Source organism: Polistes dominula, unplaced genomic scaffold (assembly GCF_049000335.1).
Source record: "Polistes dominula isolate Pdom_NZ unplaced genomic scaffold, Pdom_raw_medaka contig_78, whole genome shotgun sequence".
NCBI lineage: Eukaryota > Metazoa > Arthropoda > Insecta > Hymenoptera > Vespidae > Polistes > Polistes dominula.
The window spans coordinates 355959-380535 of record NW_028301042.1 but is presented as its reverse complement, the minus strand read 5'-3'; the positions used below and the strand labels follow the sequence as shown (position 1 = coordinate 380535).

The 24577-nt window shown below is 29.4% G+C and overlaps 4 protein-coding genes and 1 long non-coding RNA gene across 7 annotated transcripts; 2 read left to right on the top strand and 3 right to left on the bottom strand.

Annotated features, from left to right (window-relative positions):
- Positions 1-298: 298 nt before the first annotated feature.
- On the top strand, positions 299-4511 carry LOC107066755 (aromatic-L-amino-acid decarboxylase). The gene is made up of 12 exons (XM_015321683.2): positions 299-1399; positions 1644-1757; positions 2080-2131; positions 2205-2275; positions 2339-2581; positions 2640-2765; positions 2837-3075; positions 3159-3333; positions 3409-3574; positions 3635-3687; positions 3769-3965; positions 4069-4511. Exons 1-12 carry the CDS (start codon positions 1199-1201, stop codon positions 4283-4285), a joined length of 1854 nt encoding a protein of 617 aa, XP_015177169.2. The 5' UTR covers positions 299-1198; the 3' UTR covers positions 4286-4511.
- On the bottom strand, positions 3231-5031 carry LOC149031712 (uncharacterized). The gene is made up of 4 exons (XR_016177413.1): positions 4922-5031; positions 4061-4268; positions 3726-3958; positions 3231-3369 (listed from the first exon to the last, which is right to left on the bottom strand). It is a non-coding gene; the product is annotated as an uncharacterized LOC149031712 (long non-coding RNA).
- Positions 5032-5600: 569 nt separating this feature from the next.
- LOC107066754 (tyrosine decarboxylase) lies at positions 5601-10456 on the top strand. 2 transcript variants are annotated; one of them, XM_015321682.2, is made up of 3 exons: positions 5601-6138; positions 6888-7102; positions 7757-10456. In XM_015321682.2, exons 2-3 carry the CDS (start codon positions 6902-6904, stop codon positions 9218-9220), a joined length of 1665 nt encoding a protein of 554 aa, XP_015177168.1. In that variant the 5' UTR covers positions 5601-6138; positions 6888-6901; the 3' UTR covers positions 9221-10456. The 2 variants fall into 2 exon arrangements, with proteins under 2 accessions (XP_015177168.1, XP_089031071.1); XM_089174945.1 differs by lacking the exon at positions 5601-6138 and adding an exon at positions 6221-6411.
- A 439-nt stretch (positions 10457-10895) lies between these two features.
- On the bottom strand, positions 10896-12011 carry LOC107066756 (peptidyl-prolyl cis-trans isomerase H). Its single transcript, XM_015321684.2, has 3 exons — positions 11975-12011; positions 11735-11838; positions 10896-11615 (listed from the first exon to the last, which is right to left on the bottom strand). Exons 2-3 carry the CDS (start codon positions 11737-11739, stop codon positions 11039-11041), a joined length of 582 nt encoding a protein of 193 aa, XP_015177170.1. The 5' UTR covers positions 11740-11838; positions 11975-12011; the 3' UTR covers positions 10896-11038.
- Positions 12012-12489: 478 nt separating this feature from the next.
- On the bottom strand, positions 12490-16079 carry LOC107066773 (Meiotic central spindle). 2 transcript variants are annotated; one of them, XM_015321710.2, is made up of 2 exons: positions 15659-16079; positions 12490-15581 (listed from the first exon to the last, which is right to left on the bottom strand). In XM_015321710.2, the coding sequence occupies exons 1-2, from the start codon at positions 15709-15711 to the stop codon at positions 12767-12769; spliced, it is 2868 nt and encodes a 955-aa protein (XP_015177196.1). In that variant the 5' UTR covers positions 15712-16079; the 3' UTR covers positions 12490-12766. The 2 variants fall into 2 exon arrangements, with proteins under 2 accessions (XP_015177196.1, XP_089031067.1); XM_089174941.1 differs by having other exon boundaries at positions 15828-16079.
- Between the last annotated feature and the right edge of the window lie 8498 nt (positions 16080-24577).

The following is a 24577-nucleotide window of genomic DNA, read 5'->3' as shown; positions in this document are numbered from 1 at the left end:
AACACTTTACAACACCTGTTAACCTACCCCAATTACACCCAATACTATTATTATTATTAAATTTCTATTAAGAATATCAGAAGATGTTTTCTGGTGATGACATCTTTTTAAACATGTCTTTACCACCTTCTCTTTTCTTCCATTCATCTAAATGTACTTTGGAAGATGTGTACGTTGCAAGCAATTTATTCCAAGTGGTTCTCCTTTTTCTTCATCCTAGTCTTCGGCTTCGTCTTCGAGTATTGCAACGATATTTTCTTGTACACTTGAAAAAAAGATGAGAAATAGAAGGAAAATCATTTTTCTTCTATTCGATTTTCAATAATTATTTACTATTAAAATTAATATACAAAATACGTCTATTATTCTTGATATTAATATTATAATAATGTTATTATTAATAATAATTATTATTATTAATTCAAACAATTGTCATCCTTCACATAAATTTTCGTATTGACATCAAGCTTTTGTATTTCCATCAATTAATCCTACAAAACAATTATTAATTATACAAATTACAAAAGAGAAATTAGATTTTTCCACTCCTACATATTGTCGGGAATAATAATCAATCCTATTGTGATAAAAACTAAAAATAAAACAAATTAGTTAAAAATAATTCAAACAATATTTTTTTTAAACAATCACGCGTCTGACACGATAATTAAACAAACGAAAATGATATCGAATTACCCTAAATCAGAAATCTTTGATAATAGGTAGAAATGAACGATGAAGTTGAATAGAAATAAAATCATCCCTTGCGATTGCGCATGACTCTTAGGGGGTGAATAACGAAATTATAGCACCCCCTCGCGCTTATATATACGACCAAGATGATCGGCGAAAGTTTGTATTGTTCGATCGTTCCTCGTTTCACCATAAATTCTTATATTTCCCTCTTTCTCTATTTCTGTACTAATTTATCTATTTATCTATCAATTAACAAAGTTTTGTGTTATCTTATTTCATTCAACAAGTAGGAGACCACCATATCGATCTATCTGAAATAAAAAAAGAATATTGTGAATTAAAATCAAAGTGATCTATATTTGTTGTGTATGTGGTATTATAAATTTATATGTGTGTTCATCTGTGCGTTTAAATAATTATTATTATTACCTGTTGGAAAGAATTGTTCTGATCGATTCGTAGATTTTTCATTAATATTTTCTTGTTTTCTTCTTTCGAAAAAATGGACGTCGAAGAATTTCGAATTCGTGGCAAAGAAATGGTCGAATATATATGCGATTTTATGAATAACATTCATAAAAGAAGAGTAACACCAGATATTGGTCCTGGATACTTGAAACCGTTGTTACCTTCAGAACCACCTCAACAGCCTGAAGCGTGGGAAGATATTATGAAGGATGTTGAATCTAAAATTATGCCTGGAGTGAGTTAAATATATATCCCATTACTTATTTTCATAAACAAATACTAAAAAAAGAATTATGTAAAAATAGAAAACATGATTTGCGTAAATTCACGTGTTGGATGCAAATTAATTTAAAAAAAACAAACAAACAAATTCTTGTTAAAGACATTTGATTAAAATAGATAACAAGGATTTATATGAATCACGTAAATGATGTAAATTAAAACAATTAAAAATAATTGTTTATTTATGTGTGTTATAGATCACACTCTGGCAACATCCAAGATTTCACGCATACTTCCCAGCAGGAAATTCTTTTCCATCGATTCTTGGTGACATGTTATCAGATGCGATTGGATGTATCGGTTTTTCTTGGGTCAGTTATTATCAATAAATCGATCAATCACATTAAGATTTTTAATTGAAAATAAATTCTAAATCAAATTTTATTATTACATTGATTTAAGGAGATAGAAGAAAATGAATTGTCATTTAATAATCTATATAGCTGAAGGGTAGAAATGATCGATCGATCATCTAGTTGTCAGAAGAAGGAAATTATTATTTGTTATAGGATGATACTTTTTATATATAATGTATTTTGTGATTTGATATGTCAGATATTATTTGATGAATGATCTTTCATATAAATTCTTTTATTATTTATATAATAATATATTATTATTATTTTATTTTAGGCTTCCAGTCCAGCTTGCACGGAATTAGAAACAATAGTTTGTGATTGGTTCGGTAATTATTCATTTACATTTAACATTACAACACGATAAATTTCAAATATAATAATTTGATATTAAAATTGCAGGTAAGGCCATTGGGTTGCCAAAAGATTTCCTCTATTTTAGCGAGGGTAGTAAAGGTGGAGGTGTCATACAGGTAAAGAATAATCTTATTAATAAATAAAAGAAATATACTTATAAATTGTATGAAATTTTAAAGGGTTCTGCTTCGGAATGCATTTTGGTATGCATGTTAGCTGCAAGAGCTCAAGCTATTGCAAGATTAAAAGAATCGCCAGGTCATACACATTTAGATGAGACTGTATTATTAGGAAAATTAATGGCCTATTGCAGTAGAGAAAGTCATAGTTCTGTTGAAAAAGATGCTATGATTTCCTTTGTTAAATTAAGAATCCTAGAACCTGATGAAAAGAGCGTACTACGTGGTGAAACATTAAGACAGGTATTTTCTAACAATTATTTGTACTCTTCAAAATAATATTCACCATAAAATATTACAGGCTATCGAAGCTGATCTAGCAGAAGGTTTGGTTCCCTTTTTTGTTTCTACAACCCTTGGCACCACTGCTTGTTGTTCCTTTGACAATTTGAAAGAAATTGGACCGATTTGTAAAAAATATCCTGGAGTAAATAATTAATTATTATTATTATCTTCATTCGCATTTAATTTTGAATAATAAATAATTTTCATTTACAGATTTGGTTACACGTTGATGCAGCATATGCAGGGAACGCTTTCATCTGTCCAGAATTAAAATATTTAATGGCTGGAATCGAATATGCAGATTCATTTAACACCAATACAAATAAATTCTTATTAACTAACTTTGATTGTTCTTGTCTTTGGGTAAAAGACAGATTCAAATTAACAAGTGCACTAGTTGTTGATCCGCTTTATCTTCAGCATACGCATGCTGATACTGCGATAGATTACAGGTCTCGATCAGATTTCAATCAATAATCTTTCCAATTGATTTGTTATTTTCATATTAATAATTTTGAAATAAATTTCTTTTCAGACATTGGAGTATACCATTAAGTAGACGATTTCGTTCATTAAAACTATGGTTTGTTATGAGAAACTATGGTATATCAGGGTTACAAGCATACGTTCGCAATCATTGTCAACTTGCAAAGAGATTTGAAGCCTTGGTGAGGAAGGACTCAAGATTTGAGATATGCAATGACGTTGTGGTGAGAAATATATTTCTCATTTTAAACATATATTTCCTAAAATAAAAGAAATTCATTTTATATCATTTTTAATAGTTAGGTCTAGTATGTTTCCGTGCTAAAGGTTCCGATAAACTTAATCAAAAACTTCTGAGTAGTATTAACGATTCAGGAAAGATACACATGGTACCGGCACGTGTTAATCAACGTTATACAATTCGCTTTGCTCTTGCTGCACCAAATGCATCTGCCGATGACATTGGTAAGTTAAAAACTTAAGATTCTTGAGACAAACAAATAAATAAATTATTTATTGTCACAGATATAGCTTGGTCCATTATAACAGACTACTTGGCAGAATTGCTAGAATCTAAGGTACAAAATAAAAATGAAATTATTGATTATTTAATTACATCGTCTTGATTTTGAAATCATGTCAATCAAATCTTCTTGTAGGATGTGATGGATGAGTTAGCTGATATTCGTGAGAAGAAACGTAAAGCTACGTTAGAACAAAGACGATCCTTTTTCGTTCGTATGGTGTCTGATCCTGCTATACAACCTGGGTTTACTAAAACACCAAATAGAACCGGAGCAAAACTTGATACTCAAGCAACGATTGGTGGTATTGGAACTAACTCCCAAACTGGAACGTAAATATTAATTTATCATTTAAATAAATATCTTTTGAACATGTTTATGTGTGTGTGTGTGTATGTAAACTAATACTGTAATATTATTTGAATACAATTGTAGACGTTCATGGATATCTTGGCCACTGGCATATTTGAAGCACGCAAGAGATGGTACTGATACAAGCGAGTTATCCTTAAGATTCCGACATTTGGATACAATGGTAAGATTGAAAGCAAGTGGTGCTGGAAGTAGACGCGGTAGCAGCAATGGATGTAGTCCAGAACCATCGCCTACAGCTTCACCATCTCGTGGAAGATCACCTAATGGCAGAACGTAATAATTACAAGTATAATGATTAGAAAATCTTGTAAAAAAAATTTCTCTTTTAATTATGTGTACTTCAAAATATAAATAATGACTCGGTTTGAAAAGAAATAATGATTGAATTGTTGTTAAATTTATCTGTTCATTTTAATATCAATACTGCCTATAAAACAAATGTAAAGAATTCTTTGCCAATGGATTAATTAAACAATATCATTCCGATATCTACAATTATCATATTTTCCTCTCCTTAAATTTAGTTTATTCTCCGTCTCCTAACATTGACAATAAAATCCGTTCGATCGACTTCTGTATATAAACCTATTTAGGAAAGAAAAATGAATAAAATAATAATAAAAAAAGGAACAGAAGAGTGTAGAATATTTCCAGATCTAAAAGAATGATTTCATTTGTACAGTTCCTATTAGTTCGTTGGAAATCCAATTGAAAAAAACGTCGAATGCAAGGAGACCATGCGTGAAGGTGATGTTGAGAAAATGGAGTCTGCCTTGTCTCTGTGTTTATATGTTACAAAGATTGAGCGGTGACCTGTCACCGTTTCTATAGGGTGTGTTGTAAATGTAGGTGAAGAGTAAATATCTATTAATAAACAACGGAAAGCGCGTTAAGGGTGGGGGGTTGAATTTACTCCCTGTGCAACATCGAAAGACTATGTGCTCGTTTATTCAAGCACCGACCCCATCACGTTGCCATAAGCCATTGATACTCCCCACATACACATATAAAAGTGTATATGTATATCTGCAAAAAAAAAATATACTATGAAATAAATGCAAATGAATATCTCTATAACAAATGTAAAATAAAATGTAAATATATTTCTTTAATATAGAATAAAATATTGAAAAATTCTACGATATAAAAATATTTCAAATATATATATTACATTTTATTTCATATATGTTTTATTGCGTGTGTAAAAAAGCTCTTAAAAAAAGCCTTGAAAAATATTGAAAGTTAATTTGAAAATAAATACCATATTTTAACAAAATGATAATACTAATGATTTATGTACCTTTATCATAAGTACTTTAGTATTTTGGAATACGCTCTTTTTTTAAGGACAAATAATATTGCAACATTGATAATAACTTTGTATACACTTTTCGTGCGATAAAATGGCCAAAAAAAAAATAAAAATCGAACAATTATACATGAAATATATCCTCCTTCTACAAATAAATGTGAATAATTCAAATAAAAAGAGGATGATAATAATTTCGGAAATAGTTTCATTAAATTGTATAAAACTATAAATCGATTATCCTTAAGAAGTTCGAAGAATCGGAAATAAAAATACCATTGAGACATATTTATCGAGTAAATTCCGTAAGGAAAAATTCGCAAAAATTGTACTTCATTTAGTTGTTCCGGTATAATCATTTTTCTCATTAACCCTGAACTACTTAAACAATGCTTTTTTTTCTACAAATGATAATTGCAGATAAAAAAAAAAAAGAGAGGTAGAAATATAGTGACAATTTTTTTTTTTAAAACATATCGTTAAAGTCTCCTTATTCTTATAAAAAAAAATTTACAAAGAAATGTGAAAAGAATAATTGTCACCATAAAAATTAATCTTATGTTTCCTGAAACGTAATGGACAAAACCCGCAAAGTGGTGACGTAAATGAATGAAAAAATGTGATTTTCTCGAGTCTATATCGTAAACCAAAGTAACCAACAACATGACGAAGAGAAGAAGGGACGTGCAAAAGTGATAGTGTCAATAAAAGTGACCGGCGCTTTGGCTGATGCTACAGTTTCTCATCGAGTTTGACGCAAGTCACGTTAAACATTAGAACGAGATCGGACTTTTATTTTCTATAAATTCTTCGCTAAAAAAGTTAGTGACTTTTTATTCATATCACACACTAAATTATTATATTTTTAAATATTACGTATCATTTGATCTATATATTTTATCTTCTTTTATGTTTTTTTTTACAATTTTTACTCTTTCTAACATTTCATGTACGTAAAACGCGGGAGTGAATTCTTTTAAAAAAAAAAGAAAAACAAAATAAAATTTATTTATGAAATATTCAGAATATTTTGATTAAAATTTAAAGAACATTTTTATATTGGTGGACATTTTTAATGTAATATTAAGAACATTGTGAGTAAGCTGTTAAAAACTAAATGCAATTTTATAGGCAATGTGTTAATATTCATTTTTTTTTGTGTTTGAAAGAAAAATATGCCGGTACTAGGTAACGATTAATATCAAATTTAGATCGTTAACAATTTGTTTTAAATAATATCAAAGAAAATATGTGTTTGAATGTGAAGGAAATTAAAAAAAATAATAATAATAATAAATAGATCAATTGTTTCACTTTCAGAATTATAACGAATAACAATACATTAAAAGTCCAACGATTGATACGAATATGTAAAAATATAATAAACTTTTGTTAAATAATATTTCTATTTTTGGAATCAAATAAAATAAAAGCGACATTCTTTTTTTTACGTAATTACTGATAGAAAATATTAAATAAGACACGTTTCTTGAAATCGTGCCTAATCAAAAACATTCATACTTTCATTAAACATACATATAATAATAAAATTAAAAAAAATATATTTTAGTAAATTGGCTTATCATGAACATCGACGAGTTTCAAGTACGTGGAAAGGAGATGGTCGAGTATATATCCGAGTATTTTCGTACTTTGGAAGGTAGAAGAGTCACTGCAAATGTTGATCCAGGATATTTGCGACCCCTTTTGCCAAACGAGGCACCAGCTAAACCCGAATCATGGGATGCCATTATGAAAGACGTCGAAGGGAAAATAATGCCCGGTGTAAGTATCGATTTTATCTGATAAATTTGATCGATCGATTACCCCCCCCCCTACCACCACCGTTCATTCTAATTATAATTTTCTTTTTTTCTTTTTTCTTCTTTTTTATATAACGCAATATATAATAACGCAAATAAATATGTGTGTGCGTATGTTAGAGAAACTTTGACAAAAGTATGCTCTTGTCTAAAATAATATTACATCCACTTTAATGGATGTTTTTTTATGTTCACTCAAGTGATCCAAACTGCGTTTCAAAAATACAAACTCACATATACCTTCTATAGTTCGTTCAAGTATTATAATGTGTAGGAAAAAAAAAAAAGAAAGAAATAATAAAATAAAATAGAAAAATAACACCCGCTAATACATGTATCTGTGAGTATATATATACACACACATATGGTATACATATATATATAATATATATATAAGAAAAAAAAAACAAGATTAAAAGTCTATGTAACGCACGATTGCTCACAATGATGGTCGAGACGACGTGAAAATCGATTTTAAAAATTTACTTGGAACTTTCATATAATTAGAACATTAACCGTATTAACTTAAAGTTGATGATATACAAAAATAAAAATATATTAATATTAAATAATAATAATAATTATCAAATATATATAAATATTTATATATTTTCAGATTACGCATTGGCAACATCCAAGATTTCACGCATATTTTCCATCAGGCAATTCCTTCCCATCTATCTTAGCTGACATGTTATCAGATGGAATAGGTTGCATCGGTTTTTCTTGGGCATCCAGTCCCGCTTGTACAGAATTGGAGACTATTGTTCTCGATTGGTACGCTAAAGCTATTGATCTACCACGAGAATTCTTATCAGAAGAGAAGACATCTAAAGGTGGCGGAGTTATTCAAGGTTCAGCATCCGAGTGCATTTTAGTGACAATGCTAGCTGCTCGAACTCATGCTATAAGATTACTGAAAGAACAAGAACCAGATCTGGAAGACTCAGCTTTCTTACCAAGATTGGTTGCTTATTGCTCGACTGAAGCTCATTCTTGTGTGGAGAAAGCAGCAATGATAAGTTTAGTCAAATTAAGAGTTCTTCAGCCAGATGACAAAGCTTCTCTTCGTGGTAAAAGACTGGAAACAGCGATTAAAGAAGACGTGGCTAATGGTTTGGTACCATTCTTTGTATCCACTACGTTGGGTACAACTGGATCGTGTTCTTTCGATAATCTCGTTGAAATTGGACCAGTTTGTAAGCTTTATTCTAGTATTTGGTTACACGTGGATGGTGCTTACGCTGGTAACTCATTTATTTGTCCAGAGATGAGACCTTTCATGGCTGGAATCGAACATGCTGATTCCTTTAATACGAACCCTAATAAATGGTTATTAGTTAATTTTGATTGTTCGTGTTTATGGGTTAAAAATAGAGTAAAATTGACATCCGCTTTGGTTGTGGATCCTCTTTACCTTCAACACGCTAGATCAGGTGAATCTATTGATTATCGTCATTGGGGTATACCACTGAGCAGAAGATTCAGAGCTTTGAAACTTTGGTTTGTCATGAGAACTTATGGTATAACTGGGCTGCAAAAATATATAAGGAATCATATTAGATTAGCAAGAAGATTCGAAGCTCTTATGAAAAAAGATAGAAGATTTGAAATAATGAACGATGTACGCGTCGGTCTGGTATGTTTTCGATTGAAAGAATCAGATGAGATCAATCAAGAACTCTTAGCGAATATCAATGCATCTGGAAGATTACATATGATTCCTGCTAGGGTAATGGGTAAGTATATATTGAGATTTTGTGTTGTCAAAGAGAATGCAACGGAAGAAGATATTGACTATGCCATTGAAGTTATCGAAGAGCATGCAACAGAAGTCTTATTGGCACACTATCAAGGTACCGAAGATGAATTCAGGGCTAAAGGTCCTAAGAGTCCTGCTGCATTAGATAAGAAACTTGTAAGAAAGTTTAGCTTCACCAGAAGTGTTACCAGAGATGTCTACAAAAGATCAAAATCAAAGTCGAGTCTTCACGATGGTGCAACACCCATTATGGTTGTAGATGATCAAGCGCAAGAAGTTGATAGCATTGAAGAAAATGTCTTCTGCAATAGTAGGTAGACCGCAACTGAGCTCACGGTACCTAAGAAAAGAAATCAACTGTTATCCTTACCGTGAGCTTCTAATCATTTTCTAAAGTAAGGTACATTGGAAATATAGAATTTATAAAGTGTGTCCTAGAATTTCAACGATTAAGATTAAGATTAAGATTAGACTGATACGTTTTTGATCAAAATCTAATAGAGCATTGAAAAATGTAAGCATATAAGTGTTCGAATATCATCAACCTTGTTACATAAGAAATTATTCAAACTTAAGCGGAAAGGTAGAAAATATTCTAACATTTATAACTATATAAAATATGCATACACTGATAATATCGAATTGACATAATCGATCTGCTTGTATTATTATGTAATGTATGTACATTATCGTAGTTTGTATGTACGAACAAAACTTGGTTTTAATTTACTTACATAAAACAAGTAGAATCTATATTTGAGGATAATGGTGCCTAAAAAATAAAGTTACGAATTTATTTCTTGTTTTAGTACTTGGAACTTTTCAAATGCACCGTATATATATATATATTTAAAACTGTAAAACTTTTATGTAATAGTTAAGAATCATATCAATTTATCCAAGTTAGATACTATGTAATTATGCATACGCGTAAAGATCGAATAATGATGTGTATAAACAGGCAACTAACGACTGCCATTGTATGCAAGGATCGTAATAATTTTCTATATGCAAAATTAACTTTAATTAACAAATTTTATATAAATGGTAAAAAATATATGTACAAGGTTTTCTGTAACTGATGGTACAAATAAGCAAGGGGTAATTTTACATGAAAAACTAAGTCGACAAAAAATAAAATTCTTTTATACAAGACTTTGTTTTTGAGAAAAGTAAGTTGGAAAATTTGTTAAATACACGTGTACTACTACATCTTCAAGTTAGTTTTTTATATAAAAACATTTTCTTTTATTTGTACCACTAGTTACAGGATAACTCTGTATATTGAATATAGAAAATTATAGAAATATGTTAGTTGACGGTATGAATGTAAATTATATATTAAGTAGTCAAACATATTTATACGTATGTTGCAAAAATTGTTATTTAAATAATTTATTATGCCGATTACTTATTTAAAATAACAAGAGTAACAACAAAGACGAAAACATTTCTAGTTAATAAATATGCATATTTTATTACTGTTAAAATATTAATTTATTATTAAATATAAGATTAAGAAAAATTAAAATAAAAATATTATTTGCAATGAGATTTAAAGATGTCCTGAGTTTTATTTCTATAACTATGAATTAATAATAAATGATAAATAATATCTGCTGTATTATAATTGAAATAAAAAAGTAGTTCACATAAATATCTCTTTGCACGATTATAATTTACAAATCATACAGTAAATATGAATATTGTACGTACAAAAAATAAAAATAAAAACATTTTTCACTACGTAATATTAATCATTTTATTAATTCAAATTTACTTCTATACTGTAAGTCATAATTAGCAAGAAAACTAATTACTTTTTTAAAATAAATAATAAAATTTAAATTAACTCTAATATTAAAGATTACTTAAATCTTTTTAATTAACCGATTATAATTAACAATTTATTGAGATTGGATATTACGCAATAGCCATAGGCAACATGTGCAATATAGTTCAGTAATATTAAAGGTAATAATAAAGATGCAGATTTAAATTTATATCAATTGTATTAAAATATATTACGTATCCTTTAGTTTTATATATCATAAAACTATTTACTTCTTTTTTAATCGTTAATATTAAATCTATTATAGATATAATATTCCTTATAAATAATAGAAAAAGCTTACTCTACATTTGACCACACTGCGATATTGTTACAGGTATCTTCGGTTTGTTATTTGGTCCTGTAGGAACATTTTCTACTTTTCTCATGACCAATAAACCATCAATTACTCTTCCAAAAACTACATGCTTCCCATCTAGAAAATTACACTTAGCACATGTAATAAAAAATTGACAACCATTGGTATCCTTTCCGCTATTCGCCATCGAAAGTAATCCAGGTGAGTCGTGTTTCAAGGTAAAGTTTTCATCAGGAAAAGTTCCTCCACCATAGATGCTGATTACTCCTGTACCATCACCATTTACAAAATCTCCTCCTTGTATCATAAAGTCTTTGATCACCCTATGAAATATAGCACCTTTGAATCCTAATGGTACACCATCCTTTCTATACTCTCCTGTACAAAATTGTCGAAAGTTTTCTGAAGTCTTTGGACATACATCTTCGAAAAGCTCGAATATCATACGACCAATTTCATTTGTACCCACTGATACATCAAAAAATACAACTGGATTATTTGGATTGCGTAGCTGAGCTTGAATCTGATTCCAAGTAGGCATATTTCTTTCTCGATTAAGTACACTGTACACACAATTAATTTTCATAGACATATGGAAATCTTACACATTTGCAATTATATTAATAATGTAAATAAATTTATTAATATTATGTGTATATATATATATAATCAAATGTCTTACCTCATCAATGAATATAACCTCCAATTCTAGCCTCAAAATTTGATGCACCTTTTATCACGTCGCATAAATTTTGTGAGTTAAACAACAATAATATGTCAATAATCCTGTTAAATAAAATATTTCAATCACACTTTGATACGTTTAATTAATTATTATATCGTAAATAAATTCTATGTTACGATAGAAAGAACATGATTATATACTAGCCGGTAAACTCTCGAAATATACACATATACTTACATAAATGTAAAACTAACATCCAATAAAACTATGAAAAAGAATATATTTTACTTAAATGTAAAAATTATGAATAATTAACATATCGTATCACAAATAATTATAATACAAATTAAAAGATAATTACGCGCGCACATACATGTGGTCATTTTGTTTTATTTCTATCTGATAGGTCACGTGACCTGAATGCTATTATTTCACTTCATACGAATGGCGCTAAATTTGAATTTAATTTTTCAACAATCTACATTTTCCAAGTATTTGATATAACAAATGTGATATTAAAACAATTGTTTAATTATTATCTAAAATAAAAGGCAATTTTATTTTTGTCTTTGTCATGTTGTACATTATAAATGCCTTTAATAAGTCTTTATTTACACTTATATTATTTATAAGTTTTATATAATAAAAACTGTACTCTATTACCTTTAATATATACATATTACTTGGAATAATTCCATTATAGTTGTCTTTTTTGTATATAGAAATATTTATATACACATATATATATATATATATCTAATAGACCTCGACGTGATACAAAACTTTTTCCAAATATATATATATATATATTTATTTATTATTAAATATATATATATATTTAAATGTAAGATCACAAAGAGACTTTTATACAAATTATTTAAAACAGTATACTTTTTTAAAATTCATTAAAAAAAGAGTGTAGCGCGGATGCTACTATTTATATAATTTGATGTATGTATATATATATATAATTTAAAAAATCCGATTTTTTGTAAGTTTCTTCTTTTGTAAAATAAAAATATTTGGAAATTACATATGAGTTTTAACGTGTTCCATTAATATGTTTTTATCAGTAAAATCTTCCCCGCATATACCACAAACTAATTCTTCTCCATCATCACTATCTTGTTGATAATTAACAATTTCTATAACTGTTCCTTGAGAAACTCCTTCGTGTAGTAACGATTCCTGTCTATTGCGATTATGATTTTTTAATGTCTGATCTTGTCTAGATGTATCATGCGTAGCCATATCTATTGGTAGATTGGTATTACCCATCTGTGCAATTTGACTAGAATAATTTTCATGATCTTCAGGATTATTAGTTATTGTCAAAACAGGAAGTGATTGGTTCGGCTTTGATAATAAATGTAAGGTATTACTTTGTTTGGAGGATTGTATTAAATGCATTGTATCAACTTCATCGCTTCTATTTGTAGTTATCGTATGAATAGCATCATTATCTTGTAAAATATGCGCAGTGTCATTTTGTTTTTCCATAGTTATTAAATAAGAATCAGCAGGTTCTTGATCATTTTGTGTAATATGAACATTTTCATTTTGTTTGTTGTCTAATATTAATCTTACATTATCATGTTTAAGTTCAGATATCGTAATTAAGTTTTCACTATGCCTTTCTGCAGTAACTACGAGATAAGTATTATTTTGTTTATTATTTACAATTTGTTGACAATCTGATTTATCCATTGCTTCAGTAATAGACAGTAAAGCTTTATTTTGTTCTAATCTTGAAATTTCATGATCATCTATATTTTGTTTCTTTTGTGCACCTTCTACTAAAGATGCTTTAGATTTTTTTCTCGTAGGTCGTGATTTAGGAGCATTATTATTTGTTTTTGCTTTAGCTTCGGCTATCATTTGATCAGAGTGTTTAACAATGTGTGCGCACAATTCATCACGATCTTGATTCAAAGCACCGCACAAAGGACATGGATAAGGCGGTCCTGTAACTTCGGTTTCATTTTTTCCTGCAGCATGTACCCATCTAACATGTTCACGAAGAACTACTTTCTGATTAAAAGCTCTTGAACATAAAGGACATACATGTGGCCTTTCTCCTGTGTGAATTCGTTCGTGTTTTCTTAATGTACCACCATCTCTAAATGCTTTCCAACAAAATTTACAACCATATGGTCTTTCGCCGGTATGAGTACGATTATGAATTAAATATCCTTGACGAGAGGAGAAAGTTTTTGAACAGGTATTGCAATGAAAATACGCTGGACTTCCAGCATGAGTTCTGCCATGCTCCCAAAGACCTTGACGTGATACAAAACTTTTTCCACATTCTGTACAAGTGAATGGCGAGTCACCAGGATGAGCAGATAATCTATGCTTATCTAATTGATTTTGTTTTTCAAACTGTGTTCCACAAACTTCGCAACAATGTGTTTTCTTTCTATGTATCCATTGATGTCTAAACATTTTCTGCTTGGTTGTAAATTTCTTCCCACATTCCGAGCAAGCATGTTTCCCCCATTTGCTATTTGATACACCTTGATCTATATTATTTTGCATCATTTTTTTGGTGCAAGTAGTTTGATGAGTTGCCAAATGACTTGCATCTTGAAATTGTTTATCGCAATATTCACATTCAATAGGCATCCAGTTTTTAGATGTATGAACCTTTTCATGAGATGCCAATGCCACTGCTTTTGAAAAACTAATACCGCAATGACTACATGTGTGTTGTTTGTTAACATCTGTTCCCATATCTACGTAATTTCTTCTACTTTCATTGTTATACGTAAGTGCCTCAACTTTGATCATACCATCCGAATTATTGAATGCATTGGGAGCTAAATTATATTGCTGATTGATTTGATTATTTATATTATTTGGCTGATTATATTCGAATTGTGTTACTTCACCATTAGGTAATACATTAAACTCGTGCAATGTATCCATTTTTTCATCATGATTAGAAATTGTAGCAACGTTAGATTGTTCGTTTTGAAAAGTAAAGGAAGGAACAGTCCAATGAACTTGACAGGTATTATAATTTTGAACAATTTGAACGGTAGAGGATGGTACAGGGACAGCTTGTGATTCAGACGTATTATTTTCCGACCACTTTCTAGTTGTCTCCACTGACTGTTGTATGTTATTACCTCTCGATTGCATTATAGCACGGCCAGCTACATAAGTATGTATTTTCATATGATTAGATAAGCTAGAAGGTCTTTGAAAATCAGCACCACAAATAGTACATTTATGTGGTCTTTCAATTTGATGAACTTGTAACATATGCGATTGAAGATTGCTTTTGGAACGAAACAAATTACCGCATGTTCTACATGCATGTGGTCGATCTACTTGATGACAAACCATATGATTATTTAAATCCATTTTTCTTTCAAATGTTTCTCCACAAGTTGTACATGATAACTTACTGACATTACACGTAGACTGATGTTTAGCAAATTCACTTTGCATAAACAGATTGGCGCAATTGGGACAAGTGACTTTTTTATTTTCAAAATATGGATACATTCCACCCAATTGACGAAGCGCTTCCACAGCCATTGATTCATCATCACCAGAAGTATATTGTTGTTGTTCCTCTTGTTTGATATATATTGGATAAACGCTACGGTTTTCATCCTCTTCGTCTGATCTCTCTGGTAAGATTTCCACAGCGACATGTCCTTCTTGTATATCAGTATTAACATCATTAACAGGACCCTCTGTTAAATTATCTTGGAGTACGCAATCATCAACAGGTTCACATATCTCTTCGTGAGATATTATATTTTCTTGAATATTATCATGCACTCCAGATAGTGGAAAGTTAACATATTGTTCATTTTCATGAGCTTCCATCCTGTCAAGTTTTACTTTTATGAAATGATATTTCTTTAAATTTATTTAAATAACTCTACTTTATGAACCTAGTTTCACCTCACTACCATCAAGTTAGGTCTTGTCAAGTTAGGTCCTGTCAGTGTAACCATTAAAAATGTTCTTAATCAATCGCACGCATATTCTTCAAATAGATACATTTTCATTTCATATTTTGAGAGATTAAATTTATATTATTTTAGATTTGTTTAACTATTATAATAATTACTTTGTTTTCTATACATGTTTGATAATAATATACTTTATACGGTTAAATGCACAAGTAGTAGATTTCTTTTATAAGTAATATAGTGTTGTTAATAATCACTATCTTTTTTTTTTTGAACTAATAACAATTGTTTAAATTAATACAAATTTGTAGAGTTTAAAGTTTCACATAATATTTCATTAACTCTAAACGATTTACACATTTAATCAAAATTTTAACATTTAACAAGGTTACTTTGATCGTAATATATAACATATGATCTATCTGAAGTTATCTGCGTCTCAGTTCACCTTTATTAAGAAATAAGATTTTTCGCGGGAAACATGAAAAAAAATATTGATATTATATGTTTAATTAGTTTCAATTTACAAGAATACGATTATTTTCTAACTATTCATATTTTTTTTTAATTTTATACCTCTTTTTTTAATTCAAATAAATATTACTCGTACGAGTATTGAATTAAATTACAATGCAAATACCATTACTCGATAGATAAGTTTTATATTAAATTTACAAGAAAATTTTTTCGAGACTATAACAATAATAAAAATGATTACATCGTAATTAAAATAAAATAATAATAAATTAATGTTTCCAATAAAATATTTATGCTACTCATAATAAGAAAAATATCTTAAAATATGTAGATTTCTGTTTTATCTTCCGATTATGCATTTATGTCAGATATTCTCAGATGTCAGAACTTGCAGTCCTTGGTGATAAATGTCCGATGGGTTTCCTACCCTTAGGATGACGATGACCAGTAGACGGTAATGAAAATAAAAAACTATAATATATAATCATTATAATATTAATGGTAATCCTTAGAATTATTATCAAGAATACCAGAGAAAAGTTCGACTACTCAAAAAAAAAAAAAAATGACAAACGAAGAATGCAACCTGAATAGAATTTCAATACAATCATCGATGTTACTTAAAAGTAACACACCCTAGAATAATTTCAATATATGTATATACGAGAAATTACAAGTTATAAATATTTTATATTTAATAATTTTTAATGTACCTAAAATATGGTATACATAATAAAAATAAATATATATACAATATTAGATGATACCTGTAGAAAAAAAGACGATATTAAATGCTACCTGTAAAAAAAAAGAACTTACTTATATTCTTCATAATTTATTCTGTAACTAAAAAATTTAAAAAAATAAAAAACAGAAGGGGAAAGATAAGATTTTTAAGCTGAAACACACACAATTTTCATGATTTTGGGTTGATCTATTTATGGTGGTCTCTGAAGTAGATTCTTTCTTTGCGAAGAAACCAAAGAAAGTATCAACCCGCTATCCATTGAAAAAAGAAACTCGAAACGAATCTGAAAAAGAAAAATTACAGATTATTTTGGAAATCTGAAAAGGCCTATCATAAAGGCGTGTTTTATCAATACAGATAATAGGGATTTATTTTTTCACTGATGGCATGCGATTGTCAATTGTTTTACAAATTTCTTTGACAAAGTTTCTCTTCTACATGATTGTTTTCTCGTGTACAATAAGATTATGTTTTTATTATGCATTATTTTTATTCTTTTCATTATTTTTGTAATATTTACAAGTTACATGTGCATTTAATAAAAATAGTAATTACATAAAAGTGAAAAGAGTGTAAAAATTAGACTGTTATAATATTAAATTCACTTTATTTAGAATGTTAGTTGCTTTGCATATATGGACAACATTTGAAAAATAACGTAAACAATATTGAAAAAAAGGATTTTTTTAATAGGACAATGTCTCAGTTCTCCAAATGAATCTCGAGAAGGAAGGTACATAGATTTTAAATAAAGCTTTTAAATAAAAATAGGCACTTTCATTCTTTAATTAACAATTATTTTATCATTCTAATACACATTCTTCTTTTATTACAGGACAGTGTAAAACTAGTTAATCATAATTGCACAGGAGCCATAAAATAATAACAATAGAAGGTAAAAAATGATACATTTGCATAGCTATAATTTAAAATTACCTTTATTTGTGAAATATTATTTCCATTTTCAACATTTGTAACATACAAACAGTCATATAGACAAGATGTAATAAAAGAATTTTGACAGAGGACAATCCGTCAGCCTGAAGGTGAATTTCGAAGAGAACAGTACTTCGATCATATACTAGGTGCTTTTAAATAACAATACACACTTCTTTCGATTAATTAACAATTATTTTATTATTCTAATATACTTTAATAACATTTCAGTTTATTTCTATGCATATACATTTGTTTAAACATTTCATATGTTTTAACGTACATTAAATAGAAAATAATTTGGATATGTTATAAATTTATGTTTCTTTTTTCGATTACAAATTAAATTTTTACTTGTTACTAATAATTATTTTACAAATAATGAATAGAATAAAGAGAATGTAGTAACCTCTCATAGCATAGAAAATTATGTAAAATGATCTTCGTGTGAATCGTTTATAAACGTTATTATAAATATTTTTAAAACAATGTACATCTTATGCATCTCTGAAAGTATTTCAATTGTAAGGATTCTTTATCGATACAGATTTTGGGAATTTATTCTTTCATATGCTGCATTTCATATTTGACATTTTTCTATCGACAATTCTCTTTTATACGATTGTATTCTTTTGTGCGAAATGACAAAGTTTTTTTAATGTCTATGTTGTTTTTATTTTATTTATTATTTTTAGAATATTTATAAGTTACGTGTACATTTATTAGAAAAATAGAAATGATTTTTAATTTATTTAATAAATAAATTATCATATGTAGTTTGACCAGCGTGGTCATGAAGAAGGTCAGATTCTGTCCGTGTAAGAAGCTGTGATGACCCTTTTCATGTTCAAAAAAATGAATTAGCCAATCACAGCCAGTCTTTCGTCCGAATTCTTTAGTTTCATGGCGTCATTCGTGGAGAACACATCGGAGTATCATCGTCCCGTTAAGATCAGGTAATTAAAAGATATTTTGTACGGTTTACACCTTCCTATTATAATATATAAAGGATGTAAGGATCAATTTTTATTTTTTGAGTATATTTCGACAATTTTTATGCTCCTATATCGTATTTTTAATCATTCGAAATTTTTCTTTATTATAGGTGGAAAAAAGAAGTAGTGCGCAGTAGTATTTTCGCGCCGGTTTTATGTGCTGCATTATGGCGAATCTTTCAAATTTTTTAATCTATCATCTGTACATTTGTTGCATCGTATTTTGTTATCCTGTTAATTTCAGGTAATTGTTTCAATTAATTTTCTAACGTACACTTTCTTGTTATATATCGAATGATAGTTACACGCAAAATTTTTATACGTAATTGTATTCATATTTTACTTTCTTTTTTAGCTTTCTGAGCATTGGGAGAGTTGCAGCACGAATTCACATATCTATCCTTTTTATTTTGTGGCAAATTTATCTTCTCTACATACGTTGAGGTGAATATTTTTTATTTTTTTAAAGTATATTTGGCATATAGAAATACTACAGAAAGAGTGAGTGAGTGAGTGAGTGTGAGAGAGAGAGAGAGGAAGAATAAGAAAACAATATACATCGACATACACGTTATTATAAATGTGTATTTATATTTCCAGGAATTTCTCGAGGAATTTTCTTTGTCGAATTTTCGACTACAAAACGTAAACAGCCGATAACATAGGTATAATAGCCGAACGTTCGACACTCCCGAGATCTCCTCTACGAAGGTTACGTAGTAACGTATCTAGTATTCGTCTTCTATCCTTCAACGAGACAACATCTACGAAAATAAGACGTGTTAAATTATTTAATAATTTTATTTCTAACCTTATCGTTTTGATTTTAATAGTTTCAAAAGATTTTCATTGCATAGAATGGTTTAAAAACTTGATTATTTTTTATGTTACTCTTTATTAAGTTTGCTCTGATACAATTACTGTTTTATTTAAACAACTTTAAAGAATTTTAATTAATATTTTTTTACTGACATTACATACTTGGTATATGTTTTAATATACTAACATGCAATTCTTTTTATGATATCAGAAAGACGTTCACTATCGTTCCAATGGGAATCATACTAATCAATCGTTTTATAAACTACTGCATACATACATGCAGATATATTTCTTTTCTTTAATTTTATAAATGCATCAATTTCTATATGGATCTCCGACGCAGCAACCTCCCAGTGGTGAGATCCGGTAACCGATATTGCTTATGATGTCCATAGAATTTATATGGTACAACGTAAGCACTGTCGGGCCAATGGCTGACGTTCGATGCATTAGAAAATTTTAACTTCTTGCATCATTAATTAAATTGTAATGTGAATAAAAAGATTTATTGAATTAATTATTTAATTACACGTTGCAATTGTTGTTTAAATTTTATTCACTTAGATTCATTTCATTTATTATCTTGGTATTAAATTCACATAAATAATTCAAGACACGTTCAATCGATTCTAATTAATTGTTTAAATGATTATTTATAAATATTGTACCTTGCTTAGTTTTACATTAATGCTATATCTATTCTTTCTTATAGGTATTCACGCAATTAGCATACTTCTGTAAAAATAACCCTATCGCGATTAAATATATTTTTTGAAAGATAGAATGCAATGTGATATTTGTTCGTTTGTATTTTATATTATTTTTCATATAGTTTACAAGGTTGTGGTTACATTATTTAAATTATTTTTCTTTATTAATAATTAAAACATTAAAATAATAGTACAATTCCAGAATTTTTGAAATATGTAGTTTAAATAATTGAATTTTAAAATGAATAATATATTTTTCATTAGTAACGTAATAAATAAACAGAAGTACGCTATGACTTGCTTTAACTAAACTTTCATTTTCAGATCTTCAATTGTGGTTGCGTGCAATGCAATCTTAGAGTCAGTGTTTGTTTCGAACGAAGTTACATTTTTTCTATGCAATCGCATAGATTGCTTTAAAAATAATTACTAAACTCAATTACATTTAAAATCAATGCAAGAATTTGTTTAAATATTCTTGTTAAATGAAAAATAATTTGCTCGGTACGCGTGATTAGAATCATTAACACACTTTCGGCCAATTCGGTAGAAGAGGATTTGCGTTTTCGATGAAAATATTGTCATGGTCGAAAGTGTGAATTAATATCTTCATTTCTTCTGGATCATCTTTATCAACGAATCTGGGGCTTCGTCTGGATAAATCAACGGTTAGTATTATCTTGTAATTTGAATTATTACTTCTCATTTATTTTTTAAATCATGATTGTTTAGAATGATATGAAACATAATTAATTTTATATTGAATTTTTGATTACAGATCAATCATCAATTCAACGATTCAACGATACATCGATTCAACAATTCATCCAATTTGAATCCACTTCACGACATCATTCAACCAACAGCGAGGGGGACGAGTGTTTTGGAGCCATCGCAGAACTTCTTAAACCGTGAGTTTTTATTTAAAGTCCCTCCAGTGCCCAATCATGCCGAGGATGAAAGATCCAATATCGGCACGGGTTCCTGGTTGTATTCGTAGATGTGTTTTGTCCGAAACGAGCATAAGCGACCGTGAGTAAAATCTATGGTTTTGCTCACGAGTGATTCCCAATATATGTGATTTTTATATATATATGTGATTTTTATATATATGTGATTTATTTAGATTAGGCCAGGGTCTTCTTGTTTCATCGGTTTCAATTCACTTAATTAACACTTCAATTAATTATTTTACTTATTTTTTCTCTTTACGTATTTACTCGTGTTAGTAGTGGTGAAATCAAGCATTAATTTACTTGATTTCGTGCCAAGAAAGTATTTATAAATTGTTATACATGCACTGCTTCATAATTAATTTTTCAAACGTGATTAGTTTTTAAATCGTAATTAGTTTTTCAATCGTAATTTATTTCAATATATCGATACTTCGATATTGTTAATAAATGAGCAAGAAGACAAACCAAATTCGCGAACGGATAGATTCTGGCAATTAAGTGGTGGCTCAAAGCCCAGTTCTTTCATTAGAACAGCCATTTAGTGAAAGAATCGTCCGAGGTTTGCAAAAAATATCCATCATCACCGTAGAGTCTTTTAATACATCCTTACCTCGAAACTCTAATTGTTTCATATGGGGTAACTTTTTTTTTTCATTCGCTTGTTTAAGTCATTATTCACCAAATGACTTGTAGAGTCCTTAGCCCGTTTAGATGAATTTTTATTAAAATCTTTTGATATATTTATATATGTGTTAATTATGTTTTTTTAGATCAGGCTTTTCAGCTTCTAATATACTAATTCCCCCTTTTCTCCCCCCTGTGCTTTCTTCGTTCTCATCGATGCGTGTTACCCAGGTGTTACACGTATGGGTGAGAAAAAGTTTGCACGGGTTTTAGTTATTAAGTTTTCCTTTGGCGACTGTCATTGTGTTAGTGATTGCACGGTGTACATTGCACCTGTGTGTGCGTTATAGGTGGTGCATTGTACATCGTTTCGTGGTACTTTTTAATTAATACATCATTCAATATTCAGATAAATACTTGTACAGTCACGTGTGTGATATGTACTTGTATTTTTATACTTATATTCAATTTTTCTCATTTTATTTTTCCTAATCGTTTTGAATAGTAGAGTTCCCACATTTATTTGTGGAAATTTAACAATACTTGTATTATACTAGTATGCTAATATATACTAGTATGTACCAGTATTTTTGCTTTAGTCATTATTGCAATAATCATTAGCCTTGGCAGTCGATTACAGCAATTGGTACGTAACCTTTTAGAATATAAGTTTAGAAAACGTGGTTGAACTAGGGTGTCGGAGGTGCCCCGGGGCATGCTCTCTAGTGTAGGCTTTTGCACCCTGGTGGAGTGTGTGAGAACCGTGGAGTGTATGTGTTGGTGTGTCTGTTTGCACTTTTTAAATATAGGTTGATAGGTAGGCAGGTAGCATACTTTTCTGAGTGTATGTGAATACTTTAATTTTAAGTAGGTAAGGACCGGGTACGGCAAAAGGTTTGCTTCCATTCAGGGTGGACATTCCTGCCTCCGGGGTTTTCAGCTAAGTATCAGCAAAGTTTTACACCTTTCACCATATCTTTTTTCTCTATTCTTTTTTGCTGATACTATGCATTATGTTAAGATAATTGTATCAAACAGTTCAAAAATACTTTGCAACCAATGAGAACATTAGATAGATCACCCAATATCTTTTGAACTTAGCAAAGGATTTTGAATTAGTTTTGATACTTAGTTTTTTAAGTATATTAACACTTGCACTTCGCGATCTTTATTATACTATATATAATATATTTCTTAATATTAGAAATAACATACACCTATACCTCGAATAAAATGAGAATATTACAGTTGTTGTAATTTTTTCTTTTTATCGAAACATTATTCACTTTTAATGTGCAACGTGTTAATCCTAGTTTGTAATAGGTTCATCATTTAGAAAAAAAGATATCTGCTGGAGCATTCGATTAAATGTGCCTGTGTAGTTGCGCACGATCGGTGAATTCTTTTGAGTCCATTAATCGTCCACAGGCTAGCCTAATTACTTTACGGGATTAATTAAATATTTTTTTACTATTGTACACATTTATTTTTTTTATATTTTTTTTTACACATAAATAAGTAAGTAAGAATTGTGTTAGAAAAAAATCGAGACGCACTTAGGTAGGAACGCAGTTGAGATTGCGTGTTGGGACTCGTCAGTGGCGTTTGGGATGATGCATTTGCAAACTTTGTCATATTTCAGTGGTTATATTATTTAGAATAAATCGATACTGTACGTTGCAAGCTCTTACCTCTCGTTAGGTTAAGTAAGAATAAGAATAAATAAAAAAATACCAGCGCAAAAACCTGCGGAAATAACAATTATTAATACCTGTGTTGATTCCTTCCCCAATTTTCTTTCAGCTTAGATCCAATTGCGTCTCGTATAATAAAATGCGTTTTATTAAACACGAGGGTTTGAGTCTTGTCGCGTATGGTGAGAACAGGTCGGGATTAGGTCGGTTTAGCTCAGGGACGATTTCATTCTTTTGATATAATCCACTGAAATATGCCCATTTTTGCGATGTATTGTTTCAAACGGTAGGGCGTTTTTTGACACGTAATTTTTTTCTTGCGTCGCACGTAGGGAATGCTCCATTGCAGTGGTCAGGGCACGAAGCAAAGAAGAGGCAAAATGCCGAAGAGGCCCCCACTAATTGTGGCTCAAGAGGGCAACTATTCGACTACGAGTTATTTTTCAAAGGATTTTTTAATAATCCTTTGATCGATGATTCGTGGTCATACCAAAATCCTTTTTTTACCCTTTATCACGTTGTCACTTATGCTCGTAGTAGTATTAGTTATAAGTTGTTCCTGAATGGAGATGATGGACCATTCCATCTCCCTGCTACGCTGTTCCACACTCGCGTTCGTGAAAAATTAGAGTCTTTTAAATACTAGAATCTAGATTTTGCTATTTTTATTTATATAATAGAGTCATTGCATTTTTTCTTATTTAATTCAAAGTCGAGTCATTGCAGTTTTCTTATTAGATTAATATTCGAGTCTTACACACCCCACCATACACAAACACATAGCTATTTTTTTATTAAATTAAATTAAAAGTCGAGTCATTGCAGTTTTTTTTTTATTAAAATAAATTAATAGTCGAGTCATTGCATTTTTGAAGTATATAAATTAGAGTATTTTCTTAGATATTTTTCATTAAATTAGAGACACGATCGTTTAAATTGTGTGGAC

Coding starts and splice junctions, on each gene's coding strand:
- LOC107066754 (XM_015321682.2), top strand. CDS start 6,902: ATGAACATCGACGAGTTTCAAGTACGTGGAAAGGAGATGGTCGAGTAT. Junction 7,103..7,756: donor AAGGGAAAATAATGCCCGGT/GTAAGTATCGAT, acceptor ATATATTTTCAG/ATTACGCATTGGCAACATCC.
- LOC107066773 (XM_015321710.2), bottom strand. CDS start 15,711: ATGGTTACACTGACAGGACCTAACTTGACAAGACCTAACTTGATGGTA. Junction 15,582..15,658: donor CCTAACTTGATGGTAGTGAG/GTGAAACTAGGT, acceptor AAAACTTGACAG/GATGGAAGCTCATGAAAATG.
- LOC107066755 (XM_015321683.2), top strand. CDS start 1,199: ATGGACGTCGAAGAATTTCGAATTCGTGGCAAAGAAATGGTCGAATAT. Junction 2,132..2,204: donor AATAGTTTGTGATTGGTTCG/GTAATTATTCAT, acceptor TTAAAATTGCAG/GTAAGGCCATTGGGTTGCCA. Junction 2,276..2,338: donor AAGGTGGAGGTGTCATACAG/GTAAAGAATAAT, acceptor GAAATTTTAAAG/GGTTCTGCTTCGGAATGCAT.